Source organism: Chiloscyllium punctatum, chromosome 11 (genome assembly GCF_047496795.1).
Source record: "Chiloscyllium punctatum isolate Juve2018m chromosome 11, sChiPun1.3, whole genome shotgun sequence".
NCBI classification, from domain to species: domain Eukaryota; kingdom Metazoa; phylum Chordata; class Chondrichthyes; order Orectolobiformes; family Hemiscylliidae; genus Chiloscyllium; species Chiloscyllium punctatum.
This window is the reverse complement of record NC_092749.1, coordinates 1,137,675-1,157,998: the sequence shown is the minus strand read 5'-3', so window position 1 is coordinate 1,157,998 and position 20,324 is coordinate 1,137,675. Positions and strand designations below refer to the sequence as shown.

Here is a 20,324-nt window from a genome sequence, read left to right as displayed (position 1 = left end):
TGATCTTTCCTTGAAATGATTTTTTTTTAAAATGGTGCTGTAAATACTAGCAGCCAAGAAGATATATTTTGTGAATATGGAAGGACAGGTTGAAAATTTTCAGAGCACAACATGTGAGTAGGTGTTGACCAAGTGGTATTATCACTTGACTATTAATACAGAAATGTAGGTATTGTGCTGGGGACCTGGGTTCCAATCCTATCATAGCAGGTGAAGTTTGAAGTTCAATAAAAGTCTGCAATTAAGAATCTACTGATAAGCATGAAACCACTGTCAATTGCTGGAAAAAATCCAGCTGGGTCACTAATGCCATCCTTACCTGGTCTGGCCTACATATGACTCCAGATCCATACCAATGTAGTTGACTCTTAACTGCTCTCTGGGCAATAAATGCTGGCCTCACCAGTGATGCTCTCGTCCTGTGATTGAATATTAAAAGGGGAAAAAAACTGGTGTGTGAGGAAGTAATTGATCAGCAGAGTGAGCTGTACCACACAGTGGTTGATGTTCACACCTGCTGTGTTTCAGATCCCATTTATGTTTGTCTCTTCCTCTTTCTGCTTTCAGATATTTTTTGTTTTCTCTTTATGATGTGTGCAATCCATGAAGCTCAGTGCAACTGACACCCTCCCTGTACACATCATCCTTTGTGGAAATGTTCAGCGATTAGCCCCACTATCCATTCCATCAAATACATCCGGTTAAATATTAAGCATCTCAACTTTATTATTCATTCATTAAGATATGGGTGTCAGTGAGCATCATTCATTGTCCGTCCTCAGTTGCCCTTGAACTGAGTGGCTTGTTAGGCCATTGCAGAGGGTCTTAGCAGTTTAGAATTGATCACACTACTGTAGGAGTCTGGAGTTACACACTGGCCAGACCAGGTAAAGATGACTGATTTACTTTCCTAAAAGATATTACTCAACTAGATGGATTTTTTTTTAAATTGCAGATAATTGTTATGTTCACTGTTGCTGTGTCTATCTTTAATATTCCAGCTTGATTAATTCAATTTAAACACCACCAGCTGTCACAGTGAGATTTGAACTACTATCCCTAGAGCATCCTCTGTGGTCACACATGAGGTACCAAAGGACTGCTGAGTTGTCTCATTATTAAAGGGACAAAAGGATAGAGCAGGAGTTAAAGGCCAGCAGTCTAACTTTGTTGGGAAAGAAGTTATTAGAAAAAACTTTGAGGGACAGACTAAAGCTGCATTTGGGAGAGGCACAAATGAATCTGGGATAGTCAGCATGGTAAACTCCGGGAGAACATGGCGCTACTCTCTCATTAAACAGCGATGACTGGTGGTGAGTTTAACTTGAGGGACACTGTGCCCCAAGCAAGATTAATAAGACAGACCCTCATGATGACCTCAGCTGGAGTGGGAATTTAATCCAACCAACTGAGCTAACTGACCACCTAAGCCAAGGTGTTTATGCTGGAACTGTATAAAACTCTGGTTAAGCAACAACTGGAGTATTAAATGCTGTTCTGATCATATTGTTGGAAGGTTATAAGTGAGAGAGTGCAGAGGAAATGTACCAGGATTCTGCCTGGGCTGGACAGTCTGAGATAGGAGGAAAGATCAGATCAGTTTGGGTTGTTTTCCTTGGAGGAGTACAAGTTGATAGGGGGCCTGATGGAAGTGTGTACGATAATAATGGGCATAGACACGATGGCTAGGAAGGCACTCTTTTCCATTCTTAGATAAATCAATAACAAAGGGGATAGGTTCGAGTATGAGGTAGAAGGTCAAAAGGGGTGTTGACGAGAAACGTGTTCACCAACAGAGTGGAGAGACTCTGGAGCTCACTGCCTGAAAACAGGTACTATGCAACAAACTCTTATAACATTTATTTAGTGTTTAGATTCGAAGGTTCCAGCCTCCTCGGCTACAGGCCAAAAGCTGGAAAATGACAATAGTTTTGTCTCAACTTTGTTGACCAATAAGGACATGATGGGCCAAATAATCTCCTTCAGTGTTGTAAATGTCACCAAGACCCCAAGTACCTGCTTTGCTAGTCCAGTGACTTAACATTACCAGCTTTGAAAGCAGTCTCAGAGGATCAATGCCAAACACATTCTGTACAAATGAAGGACAGTTCCTGAAACAGACATTTGTATTCATTTATTGAATTATCAACAAGCAATCTGATGATAACAAGGGAATGACAAAGGACCAACACCAGAAACGGTAGCTTTCCTTGGTCACGTGTTGGGGCCCCTCACAAACACCAAGGGGTGGGGTGGGGTGGGGGAAGAGGTGACACTTGGACAGTGGAGCGAGAGGTTATGCATGGTCCCACACAACAACGACTTTCACATTGTGGGGGGAGCAGAGACACCAACTCTGACCCTCCCAGAACACGTATAGCATGGGGTTAGATACAGAGTAAAGCTCGTTCTACTCTACTCAACTGAAAGTAAAGCTTCCTCTACACTGTCCCCATCAAACACTCCCAGGCCAGGTGCACCATAGGTTTAGATATAGAGTAAAGCTCCCTCCAAACTGTCTCCACCAACCACTCCCAGGACAGGGGCAACACGGGTTAGATACAAAGTAAAGCTCCTCTCCAATATCACCATCAAACACTCCCAGGATCGGTTTTGAGGGTCCAATTAAATGGCTGAAGGCTAGGCATGCATCAGTGTGCTCCAACTGAGTGTGTAAACTCATCCCATCAGAGGCTTGGTGGCAGTTGAAGAATTCTTTATGTTCTCCCTTTACCAATGTGCTCATTTAAACTGTGTGCCTGGCCCTAGCACCTGCTGGGGTATGGGCTGCTGCTGCCCACTTGCAGTCTAGAGGTGAAGCTTTACTGCATGAACCGACTGAGAATGAATACCTCTCTTCAGCCTCACAGCCGAGCTTTCTTCTGGAGTGAGTAACAAGTCAGAAAACTCTCCTGTTCCTCTTCTCATTGTAGAATAAAAATTAGCAAGAGATTAAAACCGAGGAAAAGCTGCTCAGTGCCCATGCACATACTCCTCTGAGGTGTGAGTCAGGGTCTGCCAGTATTGCCAACTAACTGCAGCCAAGAACACGGCTAAGGACAGGTAAATAGGTGAAAGGTGACCACGAGACATCAACTCCCCATCACTCTGGCTCAGGGACTCCACTTTTACCACAATCTGCTGTGTTCTGGCTCCAGGGCTCCCCGCACCTGGAACTTTCTGTCCAATCTAGAAATGAGATAGAAAGGGAGAGACAAGTGTGAGGACCCACATGTCAATGGGTGCACTGGATACAATTGAAAAATCTACAGTGATACAGAACATGGATGTGCTGACTTCATCAGGACGATAGGCTGTTAGAATGGAAGGTGAAATTTACTGCAAAGAAATGTGAAGTGATTCATTTTGGGAAGAAGTTGAGAGACAATGTAAACCGAAGGGATTAATTCCAAAGGAAGTACACTAGCAGAAACAATTGTACGTATATGCTCACAAATAACTGAAGATAACAGGGCATGCTGAGTACGTGGGTAATATGGGGATCTGGGCTTTATGAATAGAAAATGCTGGAATTACTCCTTGCTCAAAACATGACTTCTCCCACTTCTGATGAAAAGTTATTGACCTGAAACATTAACTCTGTTTCTCTCCACAGATCTGACCAGATTCACACTTTATTTCCAGCATTGTGTATTATTATTTCAGATTTCCACTTTCTGCTTTTGTACAAAAAAAAACAAATATTACAAAAGGAAGGAATCTAATGAGCCTTTCCAAAAGGTTGGTTTGGCCTCAGCTGATTCTGGGCCCCACAGTTAGGAAGGACAATGTTAGGCTTGACGAGTGAGAAGTATCATTTGCGCTACACAAATGCCAGGCAATGATCGTCACTAATAACAGACTATTCAACCACCACCCCTTGACATTCAATGGATTATAATCTCCCACTATCAAACATCCTTGAGATTGTCATTGACCAGAAACTCAACTGGACTAGCTATTTAAATACAGTGGCAACAAGAGCAGGTCAGAGGCTTGGAATACTACAGAGAGTAACTCACCTCTTGAACTCCCCAAAGCCTATTCACCAATGTGAAGGCACAAATTAGGATGTGCTGAAATGCTCCCCTCTTGCCTGGATGAGTGCCGACGACTGACATATTCCAGGCCACTTGATGAACACTAAATTGACAAATACTCCCTCCCTCCACCACAGACACTCAGTAGCAATAGCGACTAACATCTACAAGATGCACAGCAGAAATTCACCTAAGGTCCTTAAATAGGATTTTCCAAACTCATGGCTACTATCATCCGGAAGTATAATGGTGGACGGTACATGGGAAAACCACCACCTGTAAGCTCCCTTCTAAACCTCTCATCATCCTGAAAAGAATTTTAAACAGTGAACCATTGGTCCAGATCACAGCACAAAAGGAACCATTCTCTCCACATCCACCCTGTCAAGATCCTTCATAGAACACAGAACATTACAGCGCAGTACAGGCCCTTCGACCTGTGAAACCAATCTGAAATCCATCTAACCTACATCTAAGGATCTGTTTCGGGACCATTGCTGTTTGTCATTTTTATAAATGACCTGGAGGAGGGGCTAGAAGGTTGGGTGAGCAAGTTTGCAGATGATACGAAAGTCGGTGGAGTTGTTGACAGTGAGGAAGGATGTGGCAGGTTACAGCGGGATATAGAGAAGCTGCAGAGCTGGGCAGAAAGGTGGCAAATGGAGTTCAATGTGGGTAAGTGTGAGGTGATTCACTTTGGTAAGAGTAACAAAAAGATGGGGTACTGGGCTAATGGTCGGATACTTGGTAGTGTGGATGAGCAGAGGGATCTTGGTGTCCATGTACACAGATCTCTGAAAGTTGCCACCCAGGTAAATAGTGCGGTGAAGAAGGCATATGGCGTACTGGCTTTTATTGGTAGAGGAATTGAGTTCCGGAGTCCTGAGGTCATGTTACAGTTGTATAAGACTCTGGTGCGGCCGCATCTGGAATATTGTGTGCAGTTTTGGTCGCCATACTATAGGAAGGATGTGGAGGCACTGGAACGGGTGCAGAGGAGGTTTACCAGGATGTTGCCTGGTATGGTAGGAAGATCGTATGAGGAAAGGCTGAGGCAATTGGGGCTTTTTTCATTGGAGGAAAGAAGGTTTAGGGGTGACTTGATAGAGGTGTACAAGATGATTAGGGGTTTAGATAGGGTTGACCATGAGAACCTTTTTCCACGTATGGAGTCAGCTATTACAAGGGGGCATAGCTTTAAATTAAGGGGTGATAGGTATAGGACAGATGTTAGGGGTAGATTCTTTACTCAGCGAGTCGTGAGTTCATGGAATGCCCTGCCAGTAGCAGTGGTGAACTCTCCCTCTTTATGGGCATTTAAACGGGCATTGGATAGGTATATGGAGGATAGTGGGCTAGTGTAGGTTAGGTGGGCTTGGATCGGCGCAACATCGAGGGCCAAAGGGCCTGTACTGCGCTGTATTCTTCTACGTTCTATGTTCTATGTACACTATTCCATTACCATCCATACATTTATCCAATGACCATTTAAATGCCCTTAAAGTTGGCGAGTCTACTACTGTTGCAGGCAGCACATTCCACGTCCTTACTACTCTGAGTAAAGAACCAACCTCTGACATCTATCCTATATCTATCAGCCCTCAATTTAAAGCTATATCCCCTCGTGCTAGCCATTACCATTTTAGGAAAAAGGCTCTCACTGTTCACCCTAACTAACCCTCTGATTATCTTGTATGTTTCTATTAAGTCACCTCTTAAACTTCTTCTGTCTAATGAAAACAGCCTTAAGTCCCTCAGACTTTCCTCGTAAGACCTTCCCTCCTTATTAAGCAACATCCTGGGATAAATCTCCTCTGCACCCTTTCCAATGCTTCCACATGCTTTTTATAATGCGGTAACTAGAACTGTACACAATACTCCAAGTGCGGCTGCACCAGAGTTTTGTACAGCTGTAGCATGATCTCACGGCTCCGAAACTCTGTCCCACCACTAAAAAAAGCTAGCACACCGTACGCCTTCTTAAAAGCCCTATCAACCTGGGTGACAACTTCCAGGGATCTATGTACATGGACACAGAGATCTCTCTGCTCATCTACACTACCAAGAATCTTACCATGAGCCCAGTACTCTGCATTCCTGTTACTCCTTCCAAAGTGAATCACCTCACACTTTTCTGCATTAAACTCCATTAGCCACCTCTAAACCCAGCTCTGCAGCTTCTCTCTGACCCTCTGTGACCTGCACAGTCCACAACTCCACCGACCTTAGTGTCATCCGCAAATTTACTAATCCATCCTTCTACGCCCACATCCAGGTCATGTATAAAAATGACAAACTGCAGTGGCCCCAAAACAGATCCTTGTTGTACCCCACTAGTAACTGAACCCCAGGATGAACATTTCCCATCAACCACCACCCTCTGTCTTCTTTCAGCCAGTCAAACCTGTAAATCACCCTCAATCTCATGCCTCCATATTTTCTGCAATGGCCTACCGTGGGGAACCTTATGAAACACCTTACTGAAATCCATATACACCACACCAACTGATTTACCCTCATCCACCTGTTTAGTTACCTTCTCAAAGAACTCAATAAGGTTTCAGGTACAACCCACCCTTCACAAAGCCTTGTCAACTATCTCTAAGCAACTTATTCCTCTCTAGATGATTACAAATCCTGTCTCTTATAATCCTTCCCAACACTTTACCCACAACCAAAGTAAGGCTCACTGGTCTATAATTCCCAGGGTTGTCTCTACTCCCCTTCTTGAACAAGGGGATAACATTTGCTATCCTCCAGTCTTCTGGCACTATTCTTGTCAACAGTGACGATATAAAGATCAAAGCCAAAGGCTCTGCAATCTCCTCCCTGGCTTCCCAGAGAATCCTAGGATAAATCCCATCCGGTCCAGGGAACGTATCTATTTTCACACTTTCCAGAATTGCTAACACCTCCTCCTTATGAACCTCAATCCCATCTAGTCTAATAGCCTGTATCTCAGTATTCTCCTTGACAACACTGTCTTTTTCCAGTGTGAATACTGACAAAACATATTCAGTTACCGCCTCTCCTATCTCTTTGGACTCTACACACAACTTCCCCTACTGTTCTTGACAGGTCCTAACTTTACTCTAGCCAATCTTTTATTCCTGATATACCTATGAGCTCTTTTGGTTTTCCTTGATTCTACCTGCCAAAGAATTCTCATGTACCCTCTTAGCTCTCTCTTTCGGTCCTTCCTGACTAACTTGTAACATTCAAACGCCCTAACTAGCCTTCACATCTCATCTTTATATCAGCCTTCTTCTTCCTCTTGACAAGAGATTCAACTTCTTTCGTAAACCAAAGACCTTGTATGTTTCAATTAAGTCACCTCTTAATCCTACCCAGGTGAATGAGCCCTGTGTTTTGATGAAGAGTCACTGTACTCAAAACATTAACTACTTTCTTCCCACAAGTATTGCAGAACTGCTGTGTTTCTCCAGCAATTTCTGTTTTTGTTACAGATCCACAGTTCTTTTTAAATTTAGTTTGAATGGCCCCCTCTGTTATAGCCAAATATGTATTCAGTAAGATTCTTCCCATAGTCCTGATCCCAGTGAGATATTCAGTGACATTCCTCCGACTGTATCCCTCCGGTTTGATCCCAGAGTGTTCAGTCAGATTCTCACCATTTGGGTATACTGTCGAATCATCCCTTTCACAGCTTCCATGTTCGTTGCCTCCAGCATCAGGGTGACAGCCTGGCCTTTCCGGATCTTCACCACACCACGGAAAACCTGTGGGTTGTTATAACAAGCAGCCAGAGTGGCTATCGCCATCACCTGAAATAAGGGCCAAAGTGTGAGACACATACAGAATGGGGACAGCCAGAAACTACCAAACGGACAGAATCAGGTCAATCCCCCCACCCCGATAAAATTCTCTCCACTCACCACAGTATTTGATGGGGGAACACCTACCTGTGGAATAGCACAGAAGTTGAAGACGCTCTGATTGTGAAGCCTGGATAAATACTTGATGACATCTGGGACATGTTGCAGAGCATTCGTAATCAGCTCGTTCAAGCACTGCAGTGCTGCCTGAATGTTCGGGGGTTTGGTAAAGTCAGACAGTTTCTCTGCATACTTACTCCACACCTGAAACACACAAGACCAATAACAGGCCACAGTTACCAGTATCACTGTGCCCAAACAAAATGATAAATGAAGTTATAAGGATATGAAAAATCAAGGCAAAACCCACGGGGGGGAAGCAAGGTACAGCAACAATTTTGAAACAGATGTGGGAAGAAGTGGTTGTTAAAAGGTGGTTTGGAGGTTTGTGGTGGCGGCGGGGGGTATGCTGACCAGGTTTAGGTAGCTCTGTCTGTAAGAAAGATAAATAGTTGGGGGAGCTGTGAGAACATTGAGCTGAAATGAATTAAATTTGAATTGAATTAGCTTTATCGTCACATCTTGTAAAAGCAATCTCCAAATCATCCCTACCCTCCAGCTGACAGAGGCCACACTTACCTCCTGTGGCCAGAACTCCCGACCTTCCTGCTGGTCCTCCAGGTAATCCCGAATGATGTTGGTTTTCTGCAGGAAGAGCCCCATGGAGTTGGCCAGCTCAGTGTCCTTCCCGACAACTGGATCCTCAAGCTCAGAGGCCGAGAACAGACGGGACAAGCCGATTCCCACAAGTCCCGCCACATAGTGACAGTACTGAAAGCAGAAGCATGGAAGGGATAACAATGAGGTATCACCACCACTGGCCAGTGCACAATTACATAACTCTGCTATATCCCCATGCTTTTGTCATTCTCTAATTTAAATTCCTCCAGCGTTCTGCAACAGTCAACCATCCCAAGGAGCAAACCAAAGTAACTCAGAATTGATAAAACAGGAGAAGTAGACAATTTGGTCCTTTGAACTTGCTCTGCCAGATAATAAAACCAAGACTGATCTTCGACTTCAATTTTACTTTCCCCTTCCTGCACTATGTCCATGTCCCTCAATTCCCTTAATAACTAAGCAACTACCAACTTAAGGTCAACATGCATATCTGTGGTCTAACTGAGAGCTCACCAGACTGTCCCTAAACACAAACTTCACGAAAAGGTCAGACCACCCCAATCAATCATCCCTGACTCTCAACACCCCACCAAGTCTGATCCACGCCACACAGCACCCATTAACAGCCAGACTGTTCCTTCTTACCATGTCCCATTCCTTGATGGATCCAACCTTTTTGCCCAAAAACTCAGCCATGCCAGTTCCCATCTTGTGGCAGATATTTGCAATCACATCCTGGTAAACCTTGGCCAGTAAGCGGAATTCCAAGGATATCTGTGTCAAGTAATGAGAAGCAAGACCAGAATCAGAAATAGATCAGGACAGAACTGAACCCCAGTGAGATTGAGTGTGTGTGGAACCCAATCTTCAGTGAGAATGCAAAACATTGTCTTCATCACATTCCTGACAAAGGGATACATACCGATGGGAAATCCTCCAGCACCTGACGGTCCTTCTCCTGACTCTGGCTGTACCTCCATTCAGGCTGGTACAAATAAGTGTGGAAGTTCTGTAACATCGGGATCTTCACCTCCAGCGGGATGGACATGTCATCTTCCACCGTGTCCAGAGCCCGCAACACCAAGTAAAAGATGCACACTGCTTGACTAAAGTGAAAGCACAACATGAGCACAAGTTGCAACCAGGGAGCCATTTTGGCTTCTGCTCCCCAAAATCCAACAATCCTACCCCTGTCCCGTTGCCCGTGATCTAACCAATCCTCTCTCACTGACAGAAACCACTTCACCCCATAATCTCCATCAGCCACTCCTCAATAACCACCCAATATACTACCACAGCCCCCTCACAGATTTCCCCACCCCTTCCCACCAAAGCCCAGCTGCTCACTAGTAAGCAGGGGTTCACTCCCTCCCTCGCACAGGGGCTAGCAGCAGTCTTACCGGAGATCTCCATCCAGGGCCTGAATGACAGCAGCAAAGCTGCGGCTTGTCTGGTTCAGATAAATGTAGCACTTTCTCAGGGTTTCACTCATCGAATCCTGGAAAACAGGCAGCACATCAGATCACTGACTTTACTCCATCACTCTGTACACTGAGCTCACAGATTCACTCCACAAATTCTACCATCAAAGATCATAGACACTCACTTGACAAACCCAGAAACAACTTATATATAGAGTCATAGAGATGTACAACATGGAAACAGACCCTTCGGTCCAGCCCGTCCACACCAACCAGACATCCTAACTCAATCTAGTCCCACCTGCCAGCACCCAGCCCATATCCCTACAAACCCTTCCTATTCATATACCCATCCAAATGCCTCTTAAATGTTGCAATTGTACCAGCCTCCACCACATCCTCTGGCAGCTTATTCCATACATGTACCACCTTCTGTGTGAAAAGGTTGCCCCTTAGGTCTCTTTTATATCTTTCCCTCTCACCCTAAACCTATGCCCTTTATTCTGGACTCCCTGGCCCCAGGGAAAAGACTTTGTATATCAAAAACTATTCTGAAGAAGAGTCACAATGAACTTAAAAAATTGTTAACTCTGTTTTTCTCTCTCCATAGATGCTGCCAGATCTGAGTTTGCCCAGTATTCTCTTTACTGATGACTACATTATGTCAGATGACCATATGTATGGTGAAAGGTGTAAGCTTTAAAACAGCATCTTAAAGGAGAGATGGAGAGGTGGCTTACATGAGAAGCTGAATTGCTTAGCTACTTTAAGCTGAAGGCATGACCATCCAAATATACGCTACCTACCACCTAGAAGATGACAGCAGCAGGTACGTGGGAACATCACCACCAAGTTCCCCTACAAGCCACACATCATCTTGTCTTAGAAGTATATCACTGTCCTTTTATTGTTGCTGTGTGAAAATTCTAGAATTCTCTTCACCAACACCAGTGTCAGTATATCACCATAACACGGACAGCACTGGTTCAAGACAACCATCACACGGACAGTCAGGGAGAGCAACACTCACATTCCACAAAAAATAACCAAAGAGCGTGAATAGTTTCAAAAGGAAGACCAGCTGAGGTAGAGCTAGAGCCAGGGACTGCCAAACCAGTGAAAACAGCCCAATGTTCAGGGTGGCACAGACAGGAGCTCAAATACAAAACCAATGCAGTCATCATCTCATTGAGTACGAAGCAGTGGCCAAGAGACACACACCCCGAACCCCAACAAGGGGGCACACACCCCGAACCCCAACAAGGGGGTGCACACCCCGAACCCCAACAACAAGGGGGCGCACACACCCCGAACCCCAACAAGGGGGCACACACCCCGAACCCCAACAAGGGGGCGCACACCCCGAACCCCAACAACAAGGGGGCGCACACACCCCGAACCCCAACAACAAGGGGGCGCACACACCCCGAACCCCAACAACAAGGGGGCGCACACACCCCGAACCCCAACAAGGGGGCACACACACCCCGAACCCCAACAAGGGGGCGCACACACCCCGAACCCCAACAAGGGGGGCGCACACACCCCGAACCCCAACAACAAGGGGGCACACACCCCGAACCCCAACAAGGGGGCACACACACCCCGAACCCCAACAACAAGGGGGCGCACACACCCCGAACCCCAACAAGGGGGCGCACACACCCCGAACCCCAACAAGGGGGCGCACACACCCCGAACCTCAACAACAAGGGGGCGCACACACCCCGAACCCCAACAAGGGGGCGCACACACCCCGAACACCAACAAGGGGGCACACATCCCAAACCCCAACAACGGGGGGCACACACCCCAAACTCCAACAACAAGGGGGCGCAAATACTCCGAACCTCAATAAGGGGGTGCACACCCCCCGAACCCCAACAAGGGGGCACACATCCCGAACCCCAACAAGGGGGCGCACACACCCCGAACCTCAACAACAAGGGGGCACACACACCCCGAACCCCAACAACAAGGGGGCGCACACACCCCGAACACCAATAAGAAGGGGGCGCACACACCACCGAACCCCAACAAGGGGGCGCACACATCCCGAACCCCATCAAGGGGGCGCACACACCCCAAACCCCAACAACAAGGGGGCGCACAAACCCCGAACCCCAACAACAAGGGGGCGCACACACCCCGAACCCCAACAAAGGGGTGCACACACCCGAGCCCCAACAAGGGGGCGCACACACCCCGAACCCCAACAAGGGGGCGCACACACCCCGAACCCCAACAACAAGGGGGCGCACACATCCTGAACCCCAACAAGGGGGCGCACACACCCCGAACCCCAACAAGGGGGCGCACACATCCCGAACCCCAACAAGGGGGCGCACACACACTGAACCCCAACAAGGGTGCACACACCCCGAACCCCAACAACAAGGGGCACACACACCCCGAACCTCAACAAGGGGGCGCACACACCCCGAACCCCAACAATAAGGGGGCGCACACACCCCGAACCCCAACAATAAGGGGGCGCACACACCCCGAACCCCAACAATAAGGGGCGCACACACCCCGAACCCCAACAATAAGGGGGCGCACACACCCCAAACCCCAACAACAATGGGGCGCACACACCCCAAACCCCAACAATAAGGGGCGCACACACCCCGAACCCCAACAATAAGGGGGCGCACACACCCCGAATCCCAATAACAAGGGGGCGCACACACCCTGAACTCCAACAAGGGAGCGCACACCCCAAACCCCAGCAAGGGGGTGCACACACCCTGAACCCCAACAATAAGGGGGCACACACCCCGAACCCCAACAATAAGGGGGCGCACACACCCCGAACCCCAACAACAATGGGGTGCACACACCCCGAACCCCAACAAGGGGGGGCACACACCCCGAACCCCAACAACAAGGGGACGCACAGACTGGGTCCCAACGAGGGGCACACACACACTTGCTCATACTTCATATACCAGGGTGGCCGTTGCAAAGAATAATTTTCTTGGAGTTGCCATCTTTTCAACATCTGTAAGTGCCACGAGCAGGGCCTGTCCAGTAGCTGCTGCTCGCTGTGCACAACAGGAGAGACATGGTGAGCAGTATTGCCGAGAGCGGGTTCCTTGGTGACACGGACAGATCGTGCAGAGGAGAATGCGAGGTTGAGGAAGAGCACTGCAGCGAGAATCACACTGCATAGCTCGCACTGCCAGGGGCCAGGCACTTCTTGCTGCACAGTACATGCTGGGGAGGAGCCCTTGCTGAACACACAGGCCTACTTGTGAGTTCAGCTCCCAGCCTGTGGAGCAGGCACTTTGTAAAGTTTGTTTAAAGTTTCTGTGGAACGAGCCAGTCAGAGGTTAGACACTCCCACCACATAAACAGCTTGGAATCAATAGCAGAACAGGCAGGCCTGCCAATCACACAGACCAGAACCAATCAGATCACCCAGAGAGGCCGAGCCAGCCGGACAACTCCGAGAGCCTCGGCTGTTTGCTGAGACAAGGGGGATTGTGTTATCACAATGCCACGTGGTGTAAACACAGACTTCTCTCATTACACAATCTGACAAGCTGTTCAACAACATTGGGTGATTTTAACAACTTTGGATAAAAGGAGCAAACTGAACACAGCAAGAACACAACAAGTGAAACTATCATGGTATTCAAACAGATGAAAGATTTAACAGACAATCAATTTTTCAATGCATAATTTCAGTTACAGCACACTGTAAATTTTTGCTATAAATTCTGTAAATTGTTGCTATAAATTCTGTGTGTTAGGATTGAGCCCTCCACGATCACCTGATGAAGGAGCAATGCTCCAAAAGCTAGTGTGCTTCCAATTAAACCTGTTGGACTATAACCTGGTGTTGTGTGATTTTTAACTTTGTACACAACAAGAACAGTATGAGGTGCTGCAGGAATAATACACCGAGCAGGAACAGGGTACTGAAGCAGTCACCTTCGGGGTCATAAATCTTCTAAAATACTATTAAAATTTTATTTAACATCAACATTGCTAAATCCATGAGAGAAGAACAATGAATATAGCAAAATCAGAGAGAATAACATATCACAAAGAATGTTGGTTACAGGAAAGCCAAGAAACTTGAACTATTGTGTATTAAAATATAATGAATCAGAATTTAAAATGACATTTAGGGTTTGTTATCCTTCAAAAATGATTGAAATTTTAAGTTGGACCAGTGTTGTAACCCTGTCGAACAATATGGGATTGGCTGAATGACAGGAAGAAAAGGGTGATGGTTGAAGGATGTTTTTCTGACTAGACGTCTATGTCTAGTGAAGTCCCACAAGGGTCAGTGTTAGGACTCTTGTTGTTTGTGGTTTATATAAATGGTTTAGACTTGAATGTTAGCGAGTTTATGGCTGATACAAAAATTGGTGGAGTGGTAAATAGAGAGGAGGAGAGCCTTAGATTATAGGACGATAAAGACGGCTGATCAGTGGCAAATAGAATTCAATCCAGATAAATGTGAGGTGATATATTTTGCCAGGACAAACAAGGCACAATAATACAGGATGAATGGTGGATCCCTGGGAAACACTAAGGATCAGAGGGACATTTGTGTGCATGTACACCAGTCCCTTAAGGCATCAGAATAGGTGAATAAAGTGGCTAAGGTGGTGTAAGATATACTTGCCTTTATTAGCAAAAGCATTGAGCTTAAATGCAGGGAGGTTATGCTGGATCTGTAAAAAATATTAGTTCAGCCACAGCTAGAGAATGTCACACCCTTCTGGAATCCACATTATTGGAGAGATGTTATTACACTAGACAGAACGCAGAGAATGATGCCTGGGTTGGTTAATTTCAATAATGGAGAGAGGTTGGACAGACTGATATTGTTCTCCTTAGACCAGAGGAGGTTGAGAGGTGGCATCACTGAAATATATACAATTATGAGGAGAGTAGATAGGATACACAGGAAGAAACCTCTCCTGTTGATGGAGGGAATAATGACTAGGGCATAGATTTAAAGGAAGTGCAGAACATTTATAGATGTAAGGAAAATCTTTTCTACCCAGAAGGTGGTGGGAATCTATAACTCACTGCAGATTATTATGGTAAAGGCAGAAACCCTCAGAACATTTTAAAAATATTTAGATCTGCACTTGTGCTGCGAAGGTAGACAGAGCTATGAGCTAAACGCTGGAAAATGTGCTTAGAATAGTTAGGTGGCTATCTTTGACCAGTGCAGATGTGTTGGGCTGATGGTCCTTTTTCTGTGCTGCAGATCTCTGGGACTCTACCTCAAAATGAGGTGTCAACTGAGTGAAGCTACACTAGGTCTCAAACAGCAAGTGATAAACAGAGCTAAAAGATTCTACAACCAACAGATCAGATCTAAACTCTGCAGTCCTGCCACATCCAGACATGAATGGCGGTGGACAATTAAAGAACTCAGGTAAAAACAAGGACTGCAGATGCTGGAGATCAGAGTCTAGATTAGAGTGGTGCTGGAAAAGCACAGCCGGTCAGGTAGCATCCGACGAGCAGGAAAATCAACGTTTCAGGCAAAAGCCCTTCATCAAGAATTAAAGAACTCAATGGAGCAGCAGGCTCCGCAAACATGTTCATCCTTAATGATGGGGGAACCCAAAAAGGGAGGGAGGAAAAAGGGCACCACAACAAGCTGATCAGCCTAACATCTTCCTATTCTTACCTATCTATTCCTAGATAGGAATCAATTAAAAAGGAAGTAACAGCAGAACATTTTGAAAATCATAATCTAATCAGTTAAAAATCACACAACACCATGTTACAGTCCAACAGGTTTAATTGGAAGCACTAGCTTTCGAAGTGCCGCTCCTTCATCAGGTGATTGTGGAGGACACAATTGTAAGACACAGAATTTATAGCAAAAATTTACAGTGTGATGTAACTGAAATTATACATTGAAAAATACCAGGGCTCCAAAAGCTAGTGTTTCCAATTAAACCTGTTGGACTATAACCTGATGTTGTGTGGTCCAACATCTCCAAATCATAATCTATTCAAACAGAGTCAGCACAGCTTCATGAAAGGGAAATTGTATCTGACTAATTTATTGGAGTTTATTGATGAAGTCCCAATCAGAGTGGCTATGGGGAACATCGATATATTGTATGTATACTTCCAGAAGGCGCTTGACAAGATACCTCACAAAAGATTAAGTCATAAGAGCCCACAGTGTTGGCAATAGAATATTGGGATGGATAGAGAATTGGCTCATGGGCAGAAAATAGCAAGTGGGGAAAGGGGTTAGTTTTCAGGTTAGCAACCCATGACCAGTGGGTTCCACAGGGATCAGTGCTGGAACCACAACTGTTGTAAATATATATTCATGACTTGAAAGAAGGAAGCAAATGTCCCGTGCCAAATTTGCATAATGACACAAAAAAGGGTTTCAAAGTAAGTTGTGAGAAAGATACAAACTGCTTGTGGAAAGATATTAATACATTAAATCAATGGACAAAAAGTTGGCAAATGGAGTATAATGCAGGTACGTGCGAAGTTGCTCATTTGGAAAGGAGAACAAAAAAAACAGCATGTTTTTTAAATTGAGAAAAACTGCAGAAAGCTGCAACATACACGGTACTGGTGCACAAAACATAGGAAGCTACCATATAGGTGCTGCAGGTAATCATCAAATTCATGGAATATTGATCTTTCTTTCAAGGGGGTTGGAGTATAAGAATAGGGAAGTCTTACTGCAACTGTACAAGGTGCTAGTGAGACCACATCTGGAGCACTGTGAGCTGTTTTGATCCCCTTATTTAAGAAAATATATCATTTCATTGAAGGCAGCTCAGAGAAGGCTCATGGGAATGATTACTTGGATGGAGGAATTTGCCTTATGAGCAAAGTCTAAACTGACTGGGACTGTACTCACTGGAGTATCAAAGAATGAGTGGTGATCTCGTTAAAATATATCGATTCTTAACGGGCAATGACAGGGTAAATGCCAAAAGAATCTACGCCCAGAGGGTATATTCTCAAAATAAGAGGAAACCAATTTAAATCTAAATAGAATAGAGTGAAGGTTACAACATTACAGCTGCAGAGAAAATGTACAAAGGGGCAAGATCAACATGACATTTAAAATTTGAGAGGACCATTCAAAAATCTCATAACAGTAGGGAAGAAGCTGTTCTTGAATGTATTTGTACATGTATACGATCTTCTATATCTTCTGCCTGACAGAAGAGGGTCGAAGAGAATATTATCAGGGTGGGAGGGGTCTTTGATTATGCTGTTTCCTGTCCAACGGGAAGTATAGGTGGAGTCAGAGAATCCCTACAGTGTGGAAGCAGGTCATTCAGTCCATACCGACCCTCCGAGACCCACACCCTTACCCTATCCTTGTAACCCTGCATTTTCCTGTGATTAATCCACCTAGTCTGTGGATTATGGCAGTTTAGCATGGCCAATGCACCTAACTGCACATCTTTGGATTATGGGAGGAAACCCAAACAGACAGGGGGAGAATGTGTAAACTCCACACAGACAGTTACCTGAGGGTGGAATCGAACCTGGGTCCCTGGCGCTGTAAGGCACCGTGCTACCCAGTCAATGGCTGAAACGCTGATGATCCTACAGAATAACAGATCAGGCTCGAAGGGCATCCTTCTTATTTGTATTTCTTATGGTCTTATGATTTAATGATCTTCTGCCAGACCTGCTGAGTGGATGAGGTCTCTCAGCCTTCCCCAAAGTTCCCTAGCATCACTGATGCAGTCTTCAGTCAATTCTGTTCACTCCTTGTAATATCAAGAAACGGTTGAAGGTACTGGAGAGTGCAAAGGCTGTGGGCCCTGACAACATTCCGGCAATAATACTGAAGACTTGTGCTCCAGAACTTGCCGCTACCCTAGCCAAGCTGTTCCAGTATAGTCTGCAGAACATCAGCATAGCTCTGTAGACAACCAATCCCATTTCAGAGAATAGGGGCAGCAAATATATGGGAACACCATGACCACCATTTAAATGGAGAAAATCTGAAGAAGACCATCCCGGTTTGGAAATATGTCACCATTCCTCCATTATCACTGGATCAAAACCTTGGAACACCCCTCCCTACTGACATTAGGTCTACCACATTAGGTCTACCACATGGACTGCAGCGTTTCAAGAAGACAGCTCACCCACACCTTCTCAAGGGGGAAGTATGATTCATAAACAGAGAGAGAAGAGAATACTGTCCATGGTTGATGTTACATTTCCCAACAGTGCACGGTGTCAATAACTTCAATTGGAAGCACGCAGAATTCTCCGTGTTATGGGGTGGGATGTCAGGGTATGGGGGCGAGAAAGGAACCCTAAAATTGAGGTGTTGCCAAAAAAGCGACTCCCCCACCGTCACCCCCAAACCCAGTACCAGGCACAGACACCCACCTCCCAACCCGCTCCCGGGTACCAGGCACAGACACCCACATCCCAACCGTCTCCCGGGTACCAGGCACAGACACCCACATCCCAACCTTCTCCCGGGTACCAGGCACAGACACCCATCCTCCATCCCTCTCCCGGGTACCGCGCACAGACACCCACCTCCCATCCCTCTCCCAGGTACCGGGCACAGACACCCACCCTCCATCCCTCTCCCAGGTACCAGGCACAGACACCCATCCTCCCAACCCTCTCCCGGGTACCAGGCACAGACACCCATCCTCCATCCCTCTCCCAGGTACCAGGCACAGACACCCATCCTCCCAACCCTCTCCCAGGTACCAGGCACAGACACCCATCCTCCCAACCCTCTCCCGGGTACCAGGCACAGATACCCACCCTCCATCCCTCTCCCAGGTACCAGGCACAGACACCCATCCTCCATCCCTCTCCCAGGTACCAGGCACAGACACCCATCCTCCCAACCCTCTCACAGGTACCAGGCACAGACACCCATCCTCCCAACCCTCTCCCGGGTACCAGGTACAGACACCCATCCTCCATCCCTCTCCCGGGTACCAGGTACAGACACCCATCCTCCATCCCTCTCCTGAGTACCAGGCACAGACACCCATCTCCCAACCGTCTCCCGGGTACCAGGCACAGACACCCACCCTCCATCCCTCTCCCAGGTACCAGGCACAGACACCCATCTCCCAACCGTCTCCCGGGTACCAGGCACAGACACCCATCTCCCAACCCTCTCCCAGGTACCGGGCACAGACACCCATCCTCCATCCCTCTCCCGGGTACCGGGCACAGACCCTCCCACTTCCTGTACCTCCAGGTTCCGGGAACGGGCCCCTGGCCCCAGTTTGTATTTGATGAGGTTCAGCAGCTCCTCCGGGTGTCCAAGAGACTGGAGAAAATCCATGGGACCTCAGGCAGCCACCTCACTCCGGGATCACCCCCTCTCTCTGGGATCTCTCCGGGATCACCCCCTCACTCTGGGAAATCTCCCTCTCTCCAGGATCTTTCTGGGATCACTCCCTCTCTCCGGGGTCACTCTGGGATCACTCCCTTACTCCGGGATCTCTCCCTCTCTCCGGGGTCACTCCCTCTCTCCGGGGTCACTCCGGGGTCACTCTGGGATCACTCCCTCTCTCTGGGATCACTCCGGGATCTCTCCCTCTCTCCGGGGTCACTCCGGGATCTCTCCCTCTCTCCGGGGTCACTCCGGGATCACTCCCTCTCTCTGGGATCTCTCTGGGATCACCCCCTCACTCTGGGAAATCTCCCTCTCTCCGGGATCACTCCGGGATCTCTCCCTCTCTCCGGGGTCACTCCGGGATCACTCCCTCTCTCTGGGATCACTCCGGGATCACTCCCTCACTCCGGGATCACTCCGGGATCACTCCCTCTCTCCGGGGTCACTCCGGGATCACTCCCTCTCTCCGGGGTCACTCCGGGATCACTCCCTCTCTCCGGGGTCACTCCGGGATCACTCCCTCTCTCCGGGATCACTCCCTCTCTTCGGGATCACTCCGGGGTCACTCCCTCTCTCCGGGATCACTCCGGGATCACTCCCTCTCTCCGGGGTCACTCCAGGGTCACTCTGGGATCACTCCCTCTCTTCGGGATCACTCTGGGATCACTCCCTCTCTTCGGGATCACTCTGGGATCTCTCTCTCTGGTTGTCCCCTCTCTCTCTCTCTCTCTCTCTGTCTCATTCCCTCTCTCTAGTTGTGTTGTGTTCTCTCTCTCTCTCTCTCCCAGGATCTCGCTCTGTCTCCGGTTGCCCGGGTAACCGTTCCCTCGGACCAGCCGTCAACGTCCAATCAAAGCGGGGCACCACCGTGACGTAAGGCCGCCTGTGGGAAATAAACCAATCAGCGATCCGTTTTCATCGCGTCATCTCCGCCCCCTACCGTAAAGTTCAGATGAGAGACGCCGTTACCGTAAACACCAGAGAAGCG

At 47.2% G+C, this 20,324-nt stretch overlaps 1 protein-coding gene across 3 annotated transcripts; it reads right to left on the bottom strand.

Moving 5' to 3' along the window:
* Positions 1 to 2,119: 2,119 nt before the first annotated feature.
* fdft1 (farnesyl-diphosphate farnesyltransferase 1) lies at positions 2,120 to 20,092 on the bottom strand. 3 transcript variants are annotated; one of them, XM_072580171.1, is made up of 8 exons: positions 19,190 to 20,092; positions 9,958 to 10,055; positions 9,480 to 9,663; positions 9,203 to 9,331; positions 8,516 to 8,707; positions 7,964 to 8,140; positions 7,673 to 7,825; positions 2,120 to 3,189 (listed from the first exon to the last, which is right to left on the bottom strand). In XM_072580171.1, the coding sequence occupies exons 1-8, from the start codon at positions 19,280 to 19,282 to the stop codon at positions 2,974 to 2,976; spliced, it is 1,242 nt and encodes a 413-aa protein (XP_072436272.1). In that variant the 5' UTR covers positions 19,283 to 20,092; the 3' UTR covers positions 2,120 to 2,973. The 3 variants fall into 3 exon arrangements, with proteins under 3 accessions (XP_072436272.1, XP_072436269.1, XP_072436270.1); XM_072580168.1 differs by lacking the exon at positions 19,190 to 20,092 and adding an exon at positions 12,921 to 13,265; XM_072580169.1 differs by lacking the exon at positions 19,190 to 20,092 and adding an exon at positions 12,930 to 13,258.
* Between the last annotated feature and the right edge of the window lie 232 nt (positions 20,093 to 20,324).